At 41.6% G+C, this 20,254-nt stretch overlaps 1 protein-coding gene across 2 annotated transcripts in view; it reads left to right on the top strand.

The window, feature by feature from the left end:
- The first annotated feature begins 4,316 nt into the window (after window positions 1–4,316).
- LOC104150448 (leucyl and cystinyl aminopeptidase) overlaps window positions 4,317–20,254 on the top strand; it is a 60,669-nt gene continuing 44,731 nt past the window's right edge. For both annotated transcript variants that reach the window (XM_068926069.1, XM_068926070.1), the window contains exon 1: window positions 4,317–4,555. In XM_068926069.1, coding sequence (XP_068782170.1) covers window positions 4,537–4,555 — 19 coding nt within the window. In that variant the 5' untranslated portion in view covers window positions 4,317–4,536. The remainder of the gene's footprint in view (window positions 4,556–20,254) is intronic.

The raw sequence follows: 20,254 nt of genomic DNA, 5'->3' as shown, positions 1-20,254 counted from the left end.
ATAAGCCAGGTTACCTTGTTTCAGTGATAGCAGGAGTATCATATTCCCTAGTTTGATACTTCCGTGATTCGCATAACTTCATTTTTTGATACTAGCACAAATATGAGTAAACATACAGCGTCAGGAGCGCTGGTGCTAACTTTACACTTCTTATAAGGAGCTGCTCATTTCACTTCGTCTTTCTTTTGCAGTTTCTCAGTTTGCAAAAGGAGAAACTACTACTAATTAGTTGTCTCCTGGGGTACTTCAAAGGTGAGATGTAAGCGTGAATCTCTTCTTAATTCTACAGTGTTACTACGGCTATAAAAACAAGGATACTTATGCATCCTTCTTATAACTTCTTCATTAAGTATTGTAGTTAAAATTTCCAGAAATGATGATTATTCTTCCGACTTTATCGCTGTTGGTGTCAGTTAACGTTGATTTCGACAGCAGGGAAGTTCTGCCTACTACTTGAAAAATTCTCAGTGTGGATTTATTCTGAGCAGATTTTCCACTTTAGAAAGCATCTGCTTCAGTGAATGAGTTTACTGCCTTGTTCCCCAATATTCAATGCCATAAATGTTATAAAGTTTCAGCTAGTGGTAAATAAAAGGAACTGACCGCCTCCTGAGCTGAGCTGGGAAGGGAATTACTAGAAGGGGAGGGACAAAGACATGTAGAAGGCTGCGGAACTGAGCCCTAAGGGGGAAGTTACTCTAGACAGATGAGCAGATCTAAGAGCTCTCCACTGCCGAAAGGGGAGACTCTCCCTTCTCTCTCTCTGAGCTCAAGTTGCTCAGCTGCCTGTTCCTGAACCCTCCCATGTACTGGTGTCATTCAGACCGTTTGCAGAGATACAACTCTGTAACCCAGAATTAAAACTATCCACTGTTTGGTTGAGTTAGTTTTCTGCCAGGTTAGTGAGTTGACGAGTGAGTTGAATCAGCCCTCAAAGCGATCTGTCAAGCATGAGAACTGGAGCAGGGCAAGCAGTGAGAGAATGAAGCAGGTGTAGCAGAGGGGGAGAGCTGAGCAGGGAGGAGGAGGAGGGCATCACCCTTTTGGCAAGTGGCAAGCCGTTAGATCTGCCTAAACCATCGCGTTTAACTGTTTTCACCTCACCAAAGGAAAAATCAACTTTTGAAGTATTCTATCCTGTGGCACTCTGGCCACAAAAGCTGGCAAGCCCTTTCTGTGCTAGTTAGGAGGATGTATTAAGACATGGTAATTTCTTGCTAGTACACACTCCAAAAAAAACCCGCACAATTAACACGTGACTCTTTACTGTCTAGAGGTGAGTTACAAAGGTGCTAGAAATAGTGTGAGGGAAAAAGAAAAATCAATGGATTTAACTTCTGGAAGTTTTATGGCAACTTATTTATTTGTTATTTATTTATTTATTTTTATCAGCAAAGCAGAAGGAGCATTTACAGGCAACCTGTCCACACAGCAACAAAATGTTCTAATGTTCTAACCCTGTCATGACTCTTCCTCCTTAGAATATATCAGAGCTTGTTTCGTGATTTGTAATACAGCACTGTAATTCATCTGGAGGCTCATGCACTACTATCACTTGGATGTGGCTGCTGAGAAGGGGATGGCAATTGACATGTTGCCAAACCCTCATTCCAGGCCATAGAAAATGCATGATTTTGCTGGCCTCTAAGAAAATACGCAGTTATATAATTTAATTAAGCTGTTCTGGGAGCAGTAGAACTAATGAAACTTGGTTGCCTTTGTATCTTTTAATTCATTGTGAGCTCTTGATAGAAGGTTTTCTGGCTTTGGGGTACTTAAATGTTCTTTCTCACTCTCTCCCATGTACCCCTACATACACAATTGTAAATGCCTCTATATAAGGATTCTCTGGTGTTTAGTTCATGCTGGAATATTTTATCGTTGAGACAGTTAGGGTATCTGTCTTCTTTCTTAGATCTGTTGAAATTCTTTTGTCCTTGAGATGTTTTTCCTATGACAGATGTATTGTAATCAGCCAGTGGTCTCAACTTCTGAAGGAGACACAAAGTAACAACGTAAACAACAGTATAAACTTAATTACCACCTGTAAAAAAAAAAAAAAAAAAAAAAAAAAAAAAAGCAGCGATGTAGATCTAGGAAGTATTGCTGAACGGTTGGTTGTGTGGCAACGTAAAATAAATAGCAATGGTTCTTCTGTGGAAGCAGCTGCTTCTCTTAGGTACGCTTGTAGAAATCAATAAAGATGGCCACTTTCTATTTTGAAAAAAATAGTGCTGTGGATTGTGCTGATCTGGCTGAAAACAACTGGAGGATTTCCACTGGGTCAAAGCACCCAGACGTTACTTGATGCTTGTGATGCTCAAGGGGCTCAAATCTCTGTTCCTCTCACCAGAAAAATAAAGCAGAACAACTAAGGTCTGAGTCATGTTTCTTGATGTTTAAAGCTGACTTATCTCAACCGTTGTTTAGGGAAAACACGTCTTCAGGGATGAGAAAGAGACAGTCTTGGTAGCTATCATATTTTGTACCATCGCGAAGATTCAGTCAAGATGGTGTTGGATGGTGGCTGCCAAACAAAAGTGGAATGTAAGTCCCTTCAGATTCTTTAAAAGTATATATAGGACTTTGAGCGTTTAGAGAAATGTTTTCTTCTGTATCTCAAATAACAATACAACATTGTGATAATTGTTGGTGTAAGGTCTGGAAAAAGATATTTTAACATTCTTTGCTTTGGTTAATCACTCATAACACTAGAACAAGGACTAAAAGTTAAATTTTTACAGTAAAAAAGTCTGTTTCTGCTGGGTACAGATCTTCTATCATATTCTAGAGATTTTAGCTTTTTAACAACTCCAGCAAAGTTGGAGCTTCAATTGTAATTTTGTTCTAAATTATGTTATACAAATCCTATTGAGACCTTTTTTCTCCTAATGTTGGACAGGTGTGAGTAGGCCCTCCTGTGAAATGGCCTTTGGACTGAACTTCATACATGTGACTAGTTCCCATTGTAGTCTCCTGAAACTTGATTTTAATTGGGAAAATAAAGATACGGAAATTGCTGCATGTGCAATAGAGCGTGACCTTGTTTTGTCTCTTCTGCTTCATAGAGCTATATAATGCTAATTCGAGATTTTTGGATTGGAGAAAAGGAAGAATGGTGAAAGCAAGCGATGGGGATTCTGAAGAAGTTATTAAGGGGCGTTTGCGGTCTCTGTGTGACGTTGTGCAGGATCCCAACGTTGCAGAGTCAGCTACCTACCTGGTCATTCATTGTTCTTTTATGTATTTAAATATGGGCCAAGGTGGGTGAATGCTTAGAAGAAAAACCTCCTGGGATGTTGTAAAGTGTTAAAAATGAGTGCTGTTGCTGATTTAATAACATAACTCTTCCTTTCTAGGATGGGCTGTACTGGTATTTTACTTCAAGAAGTGTCGTGCTGGAGCTGCGACAACACTTTGAGTTAAATAGTCGTTATCCAAGCACGAAATATGAAACTTAAGTATGGCCTAGTGTGTACTACAGGGTTGCAAATGTAACTGAGGTCAAGTCACTGTGGGTGTGAAAAAGTGCGCTTTTACCTTTATGTTAAGAGTGAGACCAGCTACAGGCCTAGGATTAGGTAGATTAGATTCTGGTTTGGCTCTAGTTTTCCTCCTCTCCCTTCCCCAAAGGAAAGAAAATAACATAAAAGGGTTTTTTTTTTTTTTTGGAAAATAATAAACATAGGGCCTTTAAAGTGCGTTTGAATTCCTAGGGAACAGTCTAGTCCACAATCAGCGGTTAAAAATCTCCAATATTAAACCAGTCATGGATATTTTATCAGTGATGTGATGTCAGGAAAGTGGAGTGGTCGGCAGGAAGAAAGAAGCTTGAAAATAAAAACGAAGGGGCCACGCCGAAGGCGGGAGGGAGGGCGGCGCGCTGCCCGGGGCGGGGGGCGCCGCCAGCGCCGCAGGTGGGCCCGGCCGGCCGGCTGCCCGCGCTGGGGCGCAGCTCCTGGGCGTGCAGCGCCAGGGCGGCTGCATGGCGGCAGCGGCGGCGGCTGCTCCGCCGGCTGGTCCGTCTGCAGTCGCCCGGACAGCCCGAAACTCGCCGCGGCAGCCCCTGCCCGCCGGCCCGGGGCGCGGCGACCCCCGCACGGCGCTGCGGGAGGAGGCGGCGGCGGCGGCGCGGCCGCGAGGGGAGGGGCGGGCCGGGCCGGGCCGGAGGGAGGCAGGCAGGCAGGCGGGAGGCCGGAGCAGAGGCCCCGGCAGAAAATGGTCGGCGGGGGCTCGCTGCCGCGGCGAAGCGGCTGAGCAGGGGCGCGGGGCGGCGGGCGGGAACCGGGCGCCGCGGGCCGAGCCTGCCCCTTCCCCCGCCGGCCGAGGGGCGGTCTCGGGCCGGCGGGCAGCCACGGCGGCGTGAGGCGCCGCAGCGGCCGGGGGAGCCGGAGGAGCCGGAGGAGCGCCCGCCCCGGAGCATGCGGCGGCGCGAGGAGGAGGAGTGAAGAGCAGCGGCGGCTCCTCCGCGCGTCTTCTCCTTCCCTCTCGCCCGGGTTTCGCTCTCGCGGGCTGCGGGAGGGCTCCGGCAGGAAAATGGAGCCGTTCCCCAGCGGTGAGTGCGGCGGCGGCGGCGCCGGGCGCTCCCGGCCGCGGCTCGCCCCGCGGAGGGGGGAGCGGAGGAGCGGAGCCTCCCCGGGCGGCGGCGGCGCAGGCAGCCTGAGGCCGGGGTGGGGGAGGCCGGCGGCGGGACCCGGACGGGGCTCTTGGCGAGCGCTCATTGCTGGAGGAACGGGGGAGGCCTCTTCCCACCCTCCCCCTGATAGCTGTTAAACCAAAAAATTACCCTAAATTTGGTTTTGTTTGGGATATCTGCCGCATCAGGCACGCGTGTTTTTAGTTAGGAAGGGGAGAGCAGGCTCCCTCGCCGCTTCAGTGCTGTTGCGCTTTTTATTGCCCGGCCTTAATCTCAGGGAGGCGGATAAGGGACTTTAGGAGTTCTAAAGCAAGCAGCACTCTTACTCTTTGCTGCTCTGCGAAAGAGAGTCTTATTTGCCTCAAGAGTGTGGAAACCATCATGACTTTCTGACAGGGAGGGAGGAATCAGATCCTCTGTTTATGTACGTGTACTGGCTGAGGCGTTCTGAACAGCACCTCATCCCAGCAAGAGAATTGAGAAATACAGAAAATAAAGGAAGATTTAGGATGCTTACTTTCTCCCATGTAAGTAAGAAAGCTTCCAGAATTGCCCATGCATTGCCAGAAGTGCTTAAAATAATTTGGTTGTAGCTTTGGGATAAGCATGCAGGTGCATTTTTGGAAGCTCTCTGATACAGAAGTGTATGTGCGCCCTGTATATGTGACTAAAAATGAAGCCGTGTCTGAGGGTGAAGTCCCTGCTGCCTCTGCAGTGATAATACCTTCTACCAGTCTAGGACAGAAGAGGAAATGAAGTTCTCAGATCAAATTGAAACCAAAGGATGTTTGGTTAGGCAGAGGACAATAGCCAAATATGGAATTTGGACAAGACACTGGGTAAAACATCTTCCTTCCTGTTGAAAATGCAGCACTTCTATTATGGGGAGGATTGGGTGTTTTAAATTACAGGCACACTTAATAACCATAGCTGAAGCACCAGCTTGAGTTTACTGCATTGTATTTGAATTTCTCAGTGATTTGTCATCCAGAGTACAAAACTCTGCCAAATTCGGAAAAAACCCATATAGCAAAAACTAAATTTTCTGTTTCTCTTGAGAAATTTTGCAGTCATTGCCTTGTGCTTCCCTGTTCTCAAATATACTAAAAATTCCCTGTGCCGTATAGACTACGTAGTTCACGATGCGAAGGATAGCAGCCTGAACTCTGGATGGATTTTGCTGGTTTAACTAGCAAGATGGGCTTTTTATTATTTTTTTTATTTTATTAAATGACCCTTTTAGGGCAGGGGTAGTTTCTCGTGTTATAACTGCAGCTAGAACAAGCAGGTGATGTTTTATATTCTTGTTACATCATAGCCTTATTGGAAGATCTTTCTGCTGCAGCTTATTACCATTGCGGAGTTGTAGTCTACGTTTTTGTACATGATGATAAAGGGACTTTGTCTTTAACTGTAGTAACGATTTTGGGAGAGAAGACTTTTTTTTTTTAAAAAAAGTTAATCACTAAGTCTGTTTCCTTTAAGTTGAGGGAGATAGCCATCATGTATCACTCTAAAAGTATGTTTGACATAATACTGTTACTGTGTTGTGCAAGTCAGCGCAAAATGGATTTCTGCTCTTGGTCTGTGAAACTGGAAGAAGCGGTGCGGTGGGCCTGGGAATTCAGTTTAAAAGTAATCTGTGCTGCTTCTGAGAAGCCATGTTCGTGCATAGAGCCATTCCCTGAAGCCACTGGTACAGTGGTGATGGTGAGGCTGTTTGGAGGAAAACTCGGAGTTGAAGTTGGTCTGTAGATTTCTTGCAGAAAGCTGGCCCTGCTGAAAGGGAGACTAAAGAGAATTTGCCAACACGAGCAGAGATGTTGATGATGTTGATCGTTATATCGATGATCTTGATGTGCGCTAGTGCACAATAGCGACTGTTCAAGTCTGAAGTGAAGAGGAGTCTTACAGCATTGGCTTCTTGAACAGCGTATTTGTTTCTAGGGCTGAGGAGCTGGAAGCTTTTGCAAGCATCACGTTTTTGAATAAACTATGCTTAACGGTTCCTAAAAGGTTTCTCTATTACATGGTAGTTGAGTTCTGTTTGTGAATCTGTATAACTTTACCGTGCAGCATGCTGTATAAATTTAGAGGAAAAGATGATGGTCGTAGAGGACTTAGAATAGTATGCTTATAGCTCTCTGAGCTCTGTGGGGCTTTTACCCTTCAAAAGAGAGTACTAATTGGATCCTGGGGCTTTCAGAAAGCGTTTTAGTTGGATGACAAGAAGACAATTTCTTCCTTTACTTTCCAGATGTAGGGCTGCATGCAAATCGATGTTTATATGGGTATTTACCTTAAAATAGTTTTTTGAGGCAGCAAATGTGCGCTGAAGTGGGAAGGGAAGGTCACTTTTTTTTTTTAATCAAGTCGTATTTTTTAAATGAAAAACAAAAACATGGTCTTAATTCATCTCAAAAGTCAGCCTTCCCCCCTCCTCAACCCCTCAGCATAAATATTTAAGACTTCTGTTTTCCCTTTCCCTAAGACCTGGAATAATTGAGTTAATACATTTAGAAATAGTTCCTGAGAAAATGTTTATTTTTGGTGAAAATCCTCTGTGTTACGTGACCTTTTAATTTGAGTCCTTTTCAGAAGCATATGTAATCAAAGTGTAATTGAAAGTACATGAAAGACTTATTTATTGTTGCAAGTGCACTTTTTTTTCTAAGCTGTATGACCTCAAATTCCTCTGTTATTTGGGGACTGCAAATTAAAGGACAGAATTTATTAATCCTGACCAATAATTTGTTACCCAAACTGTTCTACTTCAGGGGAAAAAAAAAAAAAAGGACTAAAGGGGGTATGTCATGTAATTTGAGGCATCTCTCTTTTTGATGGTGTTTGGAAATACTTCCAAAGGCTTTTGTTTTTACTTTCAGATTACATGCGTTTCAGACGGGTAATTTCACCACTTCCTGTTGAATATATTAAGCATTAAACTCTGTTTAGTTTCCTGTTTGAGATGAGAGGGGGGAAAAAAGAAGAAAGTGAGCTGTTGCAGTGTTTCTCACTTAAGATAGGTGACTTGCACAAGCAAGTATATATAGAAAGGATAGGTTGTTGTGATGATCAGCTGAAATGCTAAGAATGATCCATTTATTCACTTTTTGGAATCATTTTTTATCTTTTTTTTTTTTTTAAACCCAGCAAATGGAAACTTTAGAATGAAATCTAAATAATAAATAAACTGATGAGCAAAATGAAAAGGATCTCCTGGGAAGACATATTGTTTTTATAGAAGATAGACAATCTAGGTGGTGAAATAACCTGAAAAAATGTCACTTGCATAATTATTTCATTTCAGCTAATTCCTGTCACTTCACAAACATTTTTTTTTCCTGTGCACTAGTAGTGTTAGGTATGTAAATGGGTTGCAGGGGTATATTCTGTGTGCATAATCAAAGTCTACTAGGGAGAGACACTTACCCTTACTGTCAGTATTGTGCGCTGTTCTGTTGTGAAGCAGAAGGCTGCTGTTTGTTTTGAACTGTGTTACTCAGTCCAAAAAGGCAAAGTAATCTATTGGTAGGCTGATAGAACAGACCTCCTAGATTTTTATTCTCAGTGTCGTTTTTCCAGTTTCTAAGTATCCCAGCGTTTCTTCTGTAGTCAAGTAAATACTACTGACGGGAAAAATTTGATTGCATCCGTTTGTTTTTGAATATATTTGGTATGTTAAACAATATTTTATCAGAAAGCCATGTTGTAGCATCTGTAGTTTGTGTTCCTGGATCAGCTAAGCTATGCAGAGCTCTTTCTTCTTTCTCCCCTGTCCCCCGAATTTCTCCATGTGTTGGATATTTACTTGTTTTTATTGCCTTTCTGTGAATTCTGTCTGGCAACGGATGCTCAGAAATGGACGTGGTAGTTGAGCGGTAGTCTGTGTAGCTTTTGGGGGGGGCATCATCTCTCTCCGTCTCCATCTCTCGCTCCATCTCTGTATACGCACAAAGACTTCCTTGCTTTTTTCTGCTGGCATTTTACGTTACAAGCTTGGATCTGGATGTATAGTATTAGAAACATAGCTGGAGCAGAGTACTTCAGCACCTGTTATAAAGAGAAAAGCCATTTGATGATCAGAAGAATGAAGGAAGAAGATGGATAAGTGAAGAGAGAGCGAACTTAATCTGTTTGACGTTTTATTTTGGTAAGAACAACGTTGTGAGTTGACAAGAGATTGAAAATCACTTGCCCTGCTAAAACAGTTTGTGGAATTGAGGGCATAAGCATTGGCTATGGCTTTTTTTGCTTGTTTCTGAGATTTTTGTTTTTTTCCATTGAGGGGATGGTATTCCACATGCAGAATGAGTGAAGTCACTGAATATCTCCAAGCTGTCTCATGAGTCAAAAGTGTTGAAAGCTTATATTGACCTCAGTATTTGTCATCTATAAAGATATTTCAGATCTCCCCATGTCATGCTTGGCAAGGTGGTGCATATTCCAGCAACCATGACTGACATCTGTGAGGCTGCATTTACTTGTGCTAGATAAAGACTGTAATGACAGCCATAAAGAATGTTAGAAAGGACTGAAAACTAGGATAAAACCACTGGTGTTTGTTTAGCTAATCAGATAGACTTTATTTTTCGTACTTAATGAGCGCTGCCATAATAGTTAACGACAAAGAAGCCGAATTTAGCTTTATTTAACGCCTAACTCTGGTTTCACTAGTTGATTAATTCAGCTTTAGGTTCCCAGAATTGAATTCAAATCTTCCCCTTCCTCCTCCTCCTCCTCCAGTGGTTTCAAGTGAAAGAAGCTCAGCCTCAAGTGAATTTCCAGCTCTGCTAGAGAAATTTTTTTTATTAAATATGGAAGCAAAAAGCCTCCAGAAGAGCGAAACCAGTCAAATTTCTTCATGAGTGAGGGCAATATTGTTTCTTTAGCCATCAGAGAAATTCTTTAGCGTGGCAGCTACTGCGTAGATGTCTGTCCAGCAGTATTTTAAAATAAAAACTAAGTTTTAAAATACATCCGCATAATGCAACATGTAACACGCTTGTATGAGCGGGGCTTTACGCATCTGTGAGTGTTTTAAAGAGTATATATGTGCATGCTAGTAGCTGTGTGTTGAATTTTTTTTTTTGCCTTTAAGTATGTTGAGCTTAAATTGTAAGAATCGCAAAAAGATTATATACCCTGTAGCCAGGAAGAAAGGGAGAGAACAGATGGAGGCTCTCGAAAGAAACTGAGAGGAGGGGGAGGAACAGCTCCAGAAAACTCAGGCAGTTGGTCAATGAGAGGGGAATGTGGGGGTAATAGGATGTGTTGGGTGCTGCTCTGTTTGCCTCCCTCAGGTACAGCTGTTTATTTCATCCTGAGTGTTATCTTGCTAAAGAGGTTCAAATAAGATCTCAGTGCCCAGTTCTTCTGTTGCATTACTCGAGGTATGTAGTAATGTGCTGCAGCAATGGTCATCTTTACGACAGCCAGTGAAGGCTGAGAGGAGAATCCTGCTGCCACTGAAAATTGATCCAGTGGTTTTTTTCGTCGTCGTTCATACGGAAATAATTTTTTGTTGTTGTGGCTTGTTTTTATTTGTTTGTTTTTCTGAAACTTGCACTGTTTGGGAGAATGTTTTGCTCTTCTTCAGTAAGAGTAGTTGAGTGTGAAGAGCTGTCCTTGAGCTGTAATCACTGTTTGACAGTGAAGGCATTGATTCTGAAAACATTTGGGTTACATAGTAACAGTACTTCCCTCGCAGCCCTTTGACACTTCTGGGGAACCACTTGTGCTTGAAATTAAGAATGGACCCAACTTACTGAGAGCTTTGGGGTCTAACATTGCTCTTCATTTAAGCCTTTTTTTTTTTTTTTTTTGCGTAGAATCTGGCACTTGAAAACAGTTGCTTCTGCACTAATAATGAGGAAAAAAATTGTTTTTAATACATCAGTGGAATCATTTGTGACTGTTTTTCATGCATGTAAACCAATCTTTTCAGAAATGGCTAGACTTGTATATATGGGAGTCCAAAAAGCTCCAGATTGCTTTTGAAGTCTCATTACCTCCTGCTGTAAACCCTGGCAGGTGAGAGAAAGACATATAGAGCAGTCTTTCAAAAGATGGAACTGTGAGTATAGACTGTATTAGCTGTCAGTTTTGTTAGTTATCCAAATTTGTGCTTATAACTGACAATAATGCCTTGGTGTCCCTTGGCACAAGTGAGTACTCTTAAGCAGAGTAAAATACTCTGCATCTGTAAAATACTGTTCTCCAAAGAACTGGAAAATAGTTAAGGAAGAAGTCCTCACAAAACATGCACTTCAGCTATTTAAAAATATAAACGAGAAGAAAGTGAGAACTATTAATAGTATTTAAAACATGCAAGCCTGAAAAAAAGCTATGAACATATAAAAAACAAAAACCCAAGGAAACGGATTAAACTTTCCCTCATATCTATCTAATGTGGTTATAAAGGAGCACGGTTAATGGCCTTTAAGTGTGTTAATGGCCTTTCAAGCTCCATGCTTGAAAGAAAAAAAGAAAATTCAGACTGCCCACTTATCTTACGGGGGATGAAAGTTAAATGAAACACTTCTTTCCCTGAATTGAAAAACCCTGTGATGCTACTGTGATGGTGGTCTGCATTGCAGTGGAAGGAGCACGGTTTTTGTCCTGCATTACGTATGCCGATTGGGCTAGCGAGCTCTATCACAGCGATTGACTTGTTGGCAACTCTTTTGATTAATTTGGCAAAAGTTCAGGGTAGTGCTGTGCTGAGGGACGGTGCCTGGGATAGAAGAAGAGGCTACAGTAGATGTTAAAATATGGGAGGGACAGTATCCTTTGTACTTAAGTTCTTTGGGATTTTTTTCCCCCCTTCCTGTGTGTACATAAAGCAGTAACAGCCATGGATGTGGACTATCTAAAAGAAAAAGTATGCAGATTCTAAATCTTGTCTTTGTCCAACTTAGGTACTTTTCAGAGGAAGAGTAGGCAAAGTCGTGCTACCTTTTCACCTTCAAACATAATGATTGTGGGATTAAGATCGATGAAGACAGAAGAACTCGTGTGGATCAGGATAGAAGTGCTTTATTAGCAAGGGAAGTATCATTAGCAGAGCTATGAGCTGCAGAAATTCTTCTCTTCTAAATAAAAATTGGATTGGTGGTTTAAAAACAAATATAATGCTTTGTCTAGAGAGGAACTGAGACGAGTTCAGAGGGTTGTCTTTTTTTTTCTCCTGTTGTATCTTTTACTCTCGTTTGCTTACTCTCCCCTCCCCCTTTTCTTGGTAGCAGTATGTGTGTACTGAAATGGGTATAAATCGAATAACAGCGATGCAGCCAAGGATACGTATGTTGCTGGGCAAAGCAATGCAGAGTGCTCACAAGATCAAAATAGCTGCTTGTGTGCGCAGCTTGTTGATGGGAGCTCCCTGGAGGCTGGCTCTGGAGTGACCTGGCTGGTATTTCTGTGGAAACCTGTCACAAACCCTGGAGGGCATGTTCGTCTGCTGTGTAGATGGGTCTGGCACTCTGCAATCTGCAGCTTTCCCACCTGCTTTCTCCGCGGCGCCACTGAGCGGAAGAGATGATCCAGGGGCCCCAGGGCACTTCCTGAAAAGTCGCTGATGTTTGGGCTGTGTCCCCCCAACGCCTACGCTCTATCCCCTCCCAGTCCCCCCCCCCCCCCAAGGGTGGCTGTTACAAGGAAGCTGACTTCAAGCTGACGTGATGCATCGTGGCTGTGTAAGTCTTTCAGTACCTCCATTTCTTGGAGGTACCGTGCAGGTGCACTGCCGCTACTTTCTCTATCAAAGTGCGTTCTCTCATCATAAAATGAGACTGACAGGTATTTGGGGAGCTATACTGTTGCTCTGTCAAGACAGTGTACTGTGCCTCCTAGATAATAATCTTCAGACGTTGTCGCTTCCGCAAGCTGAAAAACCAGTTATGAAGCGGTGAACACGCACCGCTTGCTTGTAACCTGTAGGTGTTTTTATGCGGTACATATTAAGAGTAGTAATCTGGAGGGCACATCAGGTTGTCCTTTAGAAACTATTTAAAGATGAAAAGATATAATGAATAGAATTTATTGTGCAAAAAAAGGGTAAGCAAGCACTAGGTTGAATGCAGTCTCATAAGCCTCTGATCTGTTTGATGACTTAAAAGTCCTCTAAAAATTTTCCCCAGAAAGACTGACTTTGGAAGCGAAATCTGTTGCAACTTGAACTGTGACAAATCATGGGCCTGGTGTTCATCAGCCATGGTTATACAGCGACAATCAAGAAGATGGTCAACAATCCCGAGTGTGGGACTTTCAGTAGCTCAAGAAATTTGAGATGCAACTTCTTGCGAGTCTCTCAAACTCGGTGCCTTTTCATAAGACCCCTAATAACCATAAGGCATCTTAAACAAGAATTTTTATATCATTTTAATTGTAAAAATATACCATTAACCATATTGGAAGTGGGAAAACAAAAAACCCCATCTTCTAAAATTAACATTCAGTACTCTCTTTCTCACTGTTTGCTTATGTTTTGTTGCCCCAGTGATTGAGGATGGAATACGGGCTTAAGGTCGTTGGGACTTTTGGGAGGTTTTGTCTCTCAGCAGTGTCTAAAGAGTGAAGGATCATTTAAAACAACGTCCTCTTTCCCTCCCTTCGCACCCCCTTTCCTGTGGAAAACTAACTCCCGCTTGTGTGAAAACCTGAAAATATTTTACGAGGTGTGAAGTTATGTGATAAACCTACATTGGGTATAAAAAGTCCAGGCTGAGCTTGTAGTGGGTAGCCTTATTCTTCACTCATCTCTATGACCTCCAGGGAAATATTTATGGAATAAGTACCGTAATGTTTTTTGCATTTGAATAGTTGAAGTGTTCGATAACTGATAAGCCACTCTCTTTTCCCTTTCCATGACATTTTCTTTTTGCTGATGATGTAAAAACAGTAATTTAAAATGTCATACCAATGTAACCTGGCTACATACGGGAAACGGTACTGGTAGATGTGGAAATGTAATTGATCCATGTGGTTCTGCAGCCTGAAGTCCTGCCAAAGAAAGTGCAGTGCATTTGCGCTTTCATTAAAAATCAGGAAGAGACTTTGAGGAAAACCTTTGAGAAGCGCCCAAGAATAATAAACAGCCATTTGAACAAATCATATTGCACTCTTATCTGCTGTTTCTTCTGGCAACTTAAGATAAGAGAGGGTCTGAAAATACGTAATCTTGTATTGTTCTAATTTCCAAGATATGGTCCTGTGGCAAAATTTTGCTCTAAGGAATGTGCAGGAGCTTGCTGTTGAAATATTTGATCATTCATAGGTGGAATAAACAAAACCCAGCAAAAGCAGCCCTTGCAGTACAGGGAGAAGTAGAGGGAGTAGAGTAGAGACCTGGTATGGCTTGGAAGTTATGTTCCTTTGCTTATTTTGGTTTGGAAAGCAGCATTTGTCCTTCTTTACAGGAAAAACAGTGCATATTCAAGTTGGGATAGTATAAAAATTATTAACAACTTTTTTTTTTCCTGAACAAGCACTTACGTATTTGGAGCCCTTCCTCCCCACGCCTCCTTCCCTTCTTGCCTAATTCAAGAAGCTGTGATAATGCGTTTCACTAGACAGATTCTTGCAAAACTCTTCCAGTTTGGTTATTCTTGTAGCTTTATTTGATATCAGTCCCATGCAAAGTGGCATTTATCAATACGGCACTGTCAGTACGTTGAATCTTGGACAGACTTCTTTTAAGCTGGTGCACGCCTTTTGATAAAAGCTTACAGTTAAAAGGTGCTGGAGTATAGAAGGACAGCGTGTATGTTTTTGCATGTCAGTAATGACACTGCAAAAAGCAACAAAGGTTGTCTGGGGTTTTTACCACTGCCCCAAAACAGAAATATCCTTACGTGTATGGATGAAGGAGTGAATTCTTAGCCATAGCAGAAAAACTCCCACTGTACTTCAGTGAGGTTATAATTTTATTTGAGGCTCCGAGGGCTTGTTCTCTCTGAGTGAATGGGTACCGTTTTCTGTCTCTGATGCTTATGGACTCCGAAGAGAACTGGCAGATGCTATTTTAGGCTCCTTATCAATGAGAGGCACAAGTAACTTTGTTAATCTCTTTCTCTTTTAAATGATTACTTTGATCCTATTAAAGCATGTATGCATTGTATTTAGGTATGTGTTTTAATTATAAAAATATACGCACGTACTCTTGTATATACGTACTCTGTACTCATGGGAAGTAGGGAATTTGTGTTAGCTTCCTTTTTGCTTCTGTTCTGTCTCTAAAAAGCCAGCAAGGCACATGGAGATGATACGCAAACTTTTGTGGCATTATGTCATGTTTCCTAACACCGCTCAGATATGTTTTCTTCCATTGGGTTATTCTTCCCTGCCTTCTGAATTCATTAATCTAAGGAAGCAAGCAGTGACATCTGTTCTGTCACAGCCTAACTTCCCCCCCCCCCCCCCCCCCCCAGGAATGTCTTTCTCACGAGAAGGATCTAAAAATAAAATTTAGCAAATTTAAAATACATGCAAGTGTGGAAGCTTTTAGTTCTAAATGGAATTATTTGTGGTTTCCCTCTTATACCTCTCCTGGGCTGTTGCGCCTACGCGCTGGCTATATGAGTGAATAAAGATCCTGCCTAAACTTTATTCTGAAGGGTGAAACTTACTTCAAAACAGAGCCTTTGGATGTAAACAAAGACTGACTATTGCACAGAGATAGCTATACGTCTTAGCAGTGTACTTGGTACTCCCTTCTCATGTCAGGCTCTGAAGCCATGGCTTCTGTGTAGCTGCATACTACCATATGTAAAAGCTTCTCAAGGGAGGAAAATATGTTCTGGGTATTGATTCAGTACCCCCTTTGTGGGCCTTGCCAGCTCTGCATATTTAAGAGAAAATCAAATTAGAAGCATAACACTGTGTGCATGGGAGGTCTATATTAGATTGTCCTTGTTGGTTACCAGTTGCATTTGAGCTAAGCATGGCTAAAAGAAAGAACTGGTAATGCTATTTATGAAGGTTAATGGCATGAAGGTTATGAAGGGTAGTGGCATGTGAAATTTGAGATTGGATTTCACAAGTCATGGAACTCAGATTTGATCTTATAGGAATAGTAAGGTGGTCACTTGTATGTCTGTTTGACGGTGTGGTCCTCCTTTTGTTTTTTCAAGAATTAGGACACTATTGATATTTATATTACACCTTGGCTTTAATTCAGAGCGTTACATGTGTGTAACACTGCAGTGCGTGCATTCCCTCATCCCTTACTGTTACTTCACTCATGTATGATGTTATACTGTACCACGTTGGGTTACAGTGAGAAAACAGTTGCCAAGCATACATCAAAAATGCGGTGCTAGCTTTTCTGTGCGAACTGACTCGCTCTGCTGCATGTTTGGTTTGTTTGATGCAGTTGAAATTTTGTATCTTAGTACTGTACTAATGAGCCCTTTTGCAGAACACTATGATCATGTTTCCCCCTTGCCATTTTTAGTGATGGGTAGATTTTGCATTAGGTCAGAAGGTACGTGATGCCCGTAAGGCAGAAAAAAGTGTATGCGTGTGCCTCAGTTTTCTCCTTTTTCCTGGTTACTTCCTAAAAATCTTTCAGTATTACAAGCTGTGGTGTTTGTTACTGTAGATGGTTTGTTCCATTTTATTTATTTATTTATTCATTTTTGGTGATAAAAGGATCACAGAACAAATCTGAACTTCTGACATACTGTTGCAGAGTATTGCCATTAGGCCCCCAGGAAACGTGACAGGGGATATATATTAGGTACAGACCTGTGGGAATTAGCTGCACGTTTCATTTAGCCTTTGAAAAATGTCTTGGCATAACTGCTGCATAGACATGGTCGTTCTTCCCAGCGCCAGAGAGACCCATACTGAACTGGTTTTTAGGAGACTTCGTTAGATCTGCTCAGACCAGGAGGGTCGTTTGCAGACAGTCTGCCCTTCTGGTATCAGGTTCTTGTAGGTCCTATATACTATTATCATTTTTTCGGGAGGTACTTACGTATCTGCTTTGTTATTTGAATGTTAACATTATACCATAACTGAACTAATCATTTCTGCCATTATATGAGCTGCTGTTGAAGTTCATGGCTGCAGGCGTTAATCCCTGTGCAGGCATCTAAAATACTTGTGAGAGTGTATGGAAGGTTGTGTAGGCTAGTGTTGTTAGTAAAATCCCTAAATTTTTTGAAACTTTTCAAGCTCACTCTCTAGTGGCCAGTTCTGAAAGATCCCTGTGTCTCTTGCTTGTCTCCATAGGAATTGAAAACCACGTGCAGCCTGAAGATTCAGAACAGGGCACTTAATGTTTCCATAAATGCTTCCTCCCAGAGCAAATATTTACAGCCGTGCTTTGGTCCTATTTATAATGGAAAAGTTGGCATGCGCTGTTAGTGAGCCTATGCTATCTCGAGCACAGCTCTAATTTTGATCACATGTTCCTGTCTGAGGAAAACAACGTAATTCTTAGAAGGTTCTGGCAGTTCATGATTTTCCTCCTGCAAGTGGAAGGGGGGGGGGGGCACCCCATGCACCCAAGCGAAGCCGTGATAGAAGAGCCACAAGGCTGGGAAACCTGGCAGTCTTTCGGGAGCCCTTTGTAAAGGAAAGGTTGATTTGTTGGATCCTGTTGGCCTAAAGAGAGGTGTTTCAGCATAGCTCGGGTGATGCTACAGCCACTGAACCTTTAGTTGTACCTTTGGAAATGTACTGGGGGCTTCAGCCACTTAGTTGAACGTGAGTGCCTTTGGGACGTCTCAGTGCATCTTTTTGCATGTACAGCTAACAGTGCCTGGGACTGCGATTTGTTGGCAGATGAGATTTTCTAAGGTGCCCTGCAACTTCTGGAGCGCTAGGTTCCCATATTTTGCAAGGTTTTTCTTATATGTATTCTGCTCTGCTTGATTCTTATTACTAAGACTTTCATTCCCTCTGACATGCCTGTGTCCCAGCTCCTAGGTGGTAGATGAGATGGGGGCAAAATGGTTTTGACTGGGGACCTCTGATTTACCTGGAATTCTGTCAGCCGGTTGTTCTCTTATTTCTGAGCTGAGGGTTATAAATGTGTTTTATTACTGTGGCTGGGTGGTGATTTTTAAGTTGCATGAATTGCATTGTGTGCTCTCTTTCTCGATTTCTCTGTGTGGTGTTGAATTGTATTTTCTTACTCGGAAAGAATTTGAAATGATGGCGCATATGAGAAGACTTAATAGAAAAGAAAGAGAACTCTAGTCAAAATGTTAGCGTGACTAACTAATGCTTCCTGACACAGGCAACAGTTAAACAACATTGTTAGGAAAAACAAGACTAGTTTTTCCTCTCTCTTTTTTTTTTTTTTTAAAAACAGCTAACGTTAATGTGGATGCATTTTTTTTATAATATATATGTATATGTATGTGTGTACATGGATGTGTGTACATATATAAAAAAAAATAAACTAGAGACAGCTGAAAGCATAACAGTGCAGGAAGTCTTTTGCAGTGTATTAGGAAGAACTAAATCAATATGATAGAAATAATGGTCATAAACCAGGAAGTAGATGCCAGTAGAACCAGGAAGCCAAAAACATTTTACTAGCTCAAAGAGCTGGCTAAAGCCACATTTGGCGCATTACTACTGAAGTTGGAGTTAATGATTTTTCTTTGCTAGATCTGTGTTACAAGCTTATATGGTTATTTCCTAACTTTCATTTGTGATAAATAATTTGGAGTAGCTTTCCCTTGCTAGCAATGAACGTATCAGTTCTTTTCAAAACTGAAACAGCCTCAGAAATGGCAAATATGATACCTGTATTACGATTGCATAATATTATATATACACTATTTAATTCACGTTTAAAAGTGCTGTGAGACTTGAAATAAGGCCATCTGCTAGGAAACACAACTGGTTCATGTTTTGCCGTTAGAAGAAACACATTAGTGTAGTGTAATATCGAGATGATGATAGAGGGTGACCTTAATTACTGCTCCAACAACATACAACTTGGCAGCAACGTGTCTGAAAATATGCAGTTTTTTTCACACTTGCACTATTTGTAAATAACGAAGAGTGTAGTATCTCTTAAAGAGCAACAGATTTCATAAATTAACAGTTTTTAGTTTCTTTAGTTTTTAGGATTTTTTTTCCCTAAATGAATTAATGACGTGTGCACATGGAGATTTGAACTTAGATGACAATTATAACTTTTCAAATTCAAGCCATGAGGTCCATGCGGTGCGTTACTGTACGGAGGTTTTCTGTGGGCTTCAGGGGCAGGAATCCCTTAGGATGAGTAATTAGCTTTTAAGCTCTGACTAAATAGAACTTTTTTTGTTTGGGATTTTTTTTTTCCTGCCTTCCCTCTGGGTGGGAGGGAAAAAACAAGAACAGAAGTATTACTGCTTGCCTGACCCACAGAAAAGCACGAGGTTTTGGCTAGGTGTTTGGGTGGATTCCACAATATATTAAGTGTTGGGTGGTGTGTGTGGTTTATTTGGTGTTGGTTGGTTGGTTGGTTTGTTTTGCCTGTGATCCTCAAGAGTCTGTGCCAATGCCCTTCTGCCCTTTTTGAAAGTGACTTCCTGTGTCCCAGAGAGCTGTCTCTATTCACTGTGCGTGAAAACAGTAACAGGGATTATTTGCTTGCTGACTGCGCTATGAATCAGTTGTCCGTGGGGAAAACTTAAGGAATCCTACATAATTCTTATTGGGTGGTGTTTTAGAAAGAAAAGAACTTGAAAGTATTTAAGCATCTTTTTTCATTTTAATTTTTTGTATTAGTTCTTCCAGAGCTTTGAGGCATTTATTTCCCCTAGGTTGCCCTTTGTGGTCTTTACGTATTTTCTTTCGGTACTGTTCTGAAATAGCATTCTCTTCTTGGTAATACCTTTTTCCTTGTTTAACAGCTACTGAAATATTTAGATTCATGCACTGAACTTGGGAATACAGCCTTCTAAAGGAGTGCCTCAGGCACTTCAGTGTTGATTGGTCACAAAATAAGGTAGCAGCAGGGAAGAATCTCCTCAATAAGAGGAATGTGAAGAAGTTGCAGTTTTTTTTTTTATGTAAACACAGGGTGAGTGATCCTGTGAACGCTACTGAATTTTTCCCACAATGACTAGGTAGATCTGATTAATCAGGACTACTGTTAGTAACAGTCATGCTTTTTCAGAAAGTTTTGGCATAGGGCAAAAAAACTAAATGTGTGTTTCGGAAACTAATAATAAATTGCTTTAATAACGGTATTTGCTGGCAGCTCCAGCTAATCTGGAGCTCACTTGTAATCAGACACTCTTAAGAGAGTAAGAGAGTATAGTATAGTAAGGGACAGTAGTTGTCCCAAAGCTTTGCAGCCCAAGTTCAAAAGACAGGGTCTGAGGAAAAGAAGAGGAATAGAGGAATGAAATTCTCTTCTGAAACAGCAGAGCTAGAAAATGAAACCGGAGTCCTTGGATTGCTCTTCTGTTCATTGGGCCATGCTGCCTTCTGTTAGCTGATGAGATGTGCAAATGGTTTACATTATAGGGCAAAGTATTGCTTATTGCAATAAGGAGGTGAGAGGAAAAAAAATAGGAGTTTCTAACTAAACTTAGTAACTCTTTGAGGAAAAGCTTCTGAAACAGATTTCTGACTTACCTGATTATGCAGTTAGTTCATAGTGTT

The sequence above is a fragment of the Struthio camelus genome, chromosome W (assembly GCF_040807025.1).
Source record: "Struthio camelus isolate bStrCam1 chromosome W, bStrCam1.hap1, whole genome shotgun sequence".
In the NCBI taxonomy this organism is placed as follows: Eukaryota; Metazoa; Chordata; class Aves; order Struthioniformes; family Struthionidae; genus Struthio; species Struthio camelus.
Note: the sequence above shows the minus strand (reverse complement) of the source record. Positions and strands in the feature narration are given on the sequence as shown.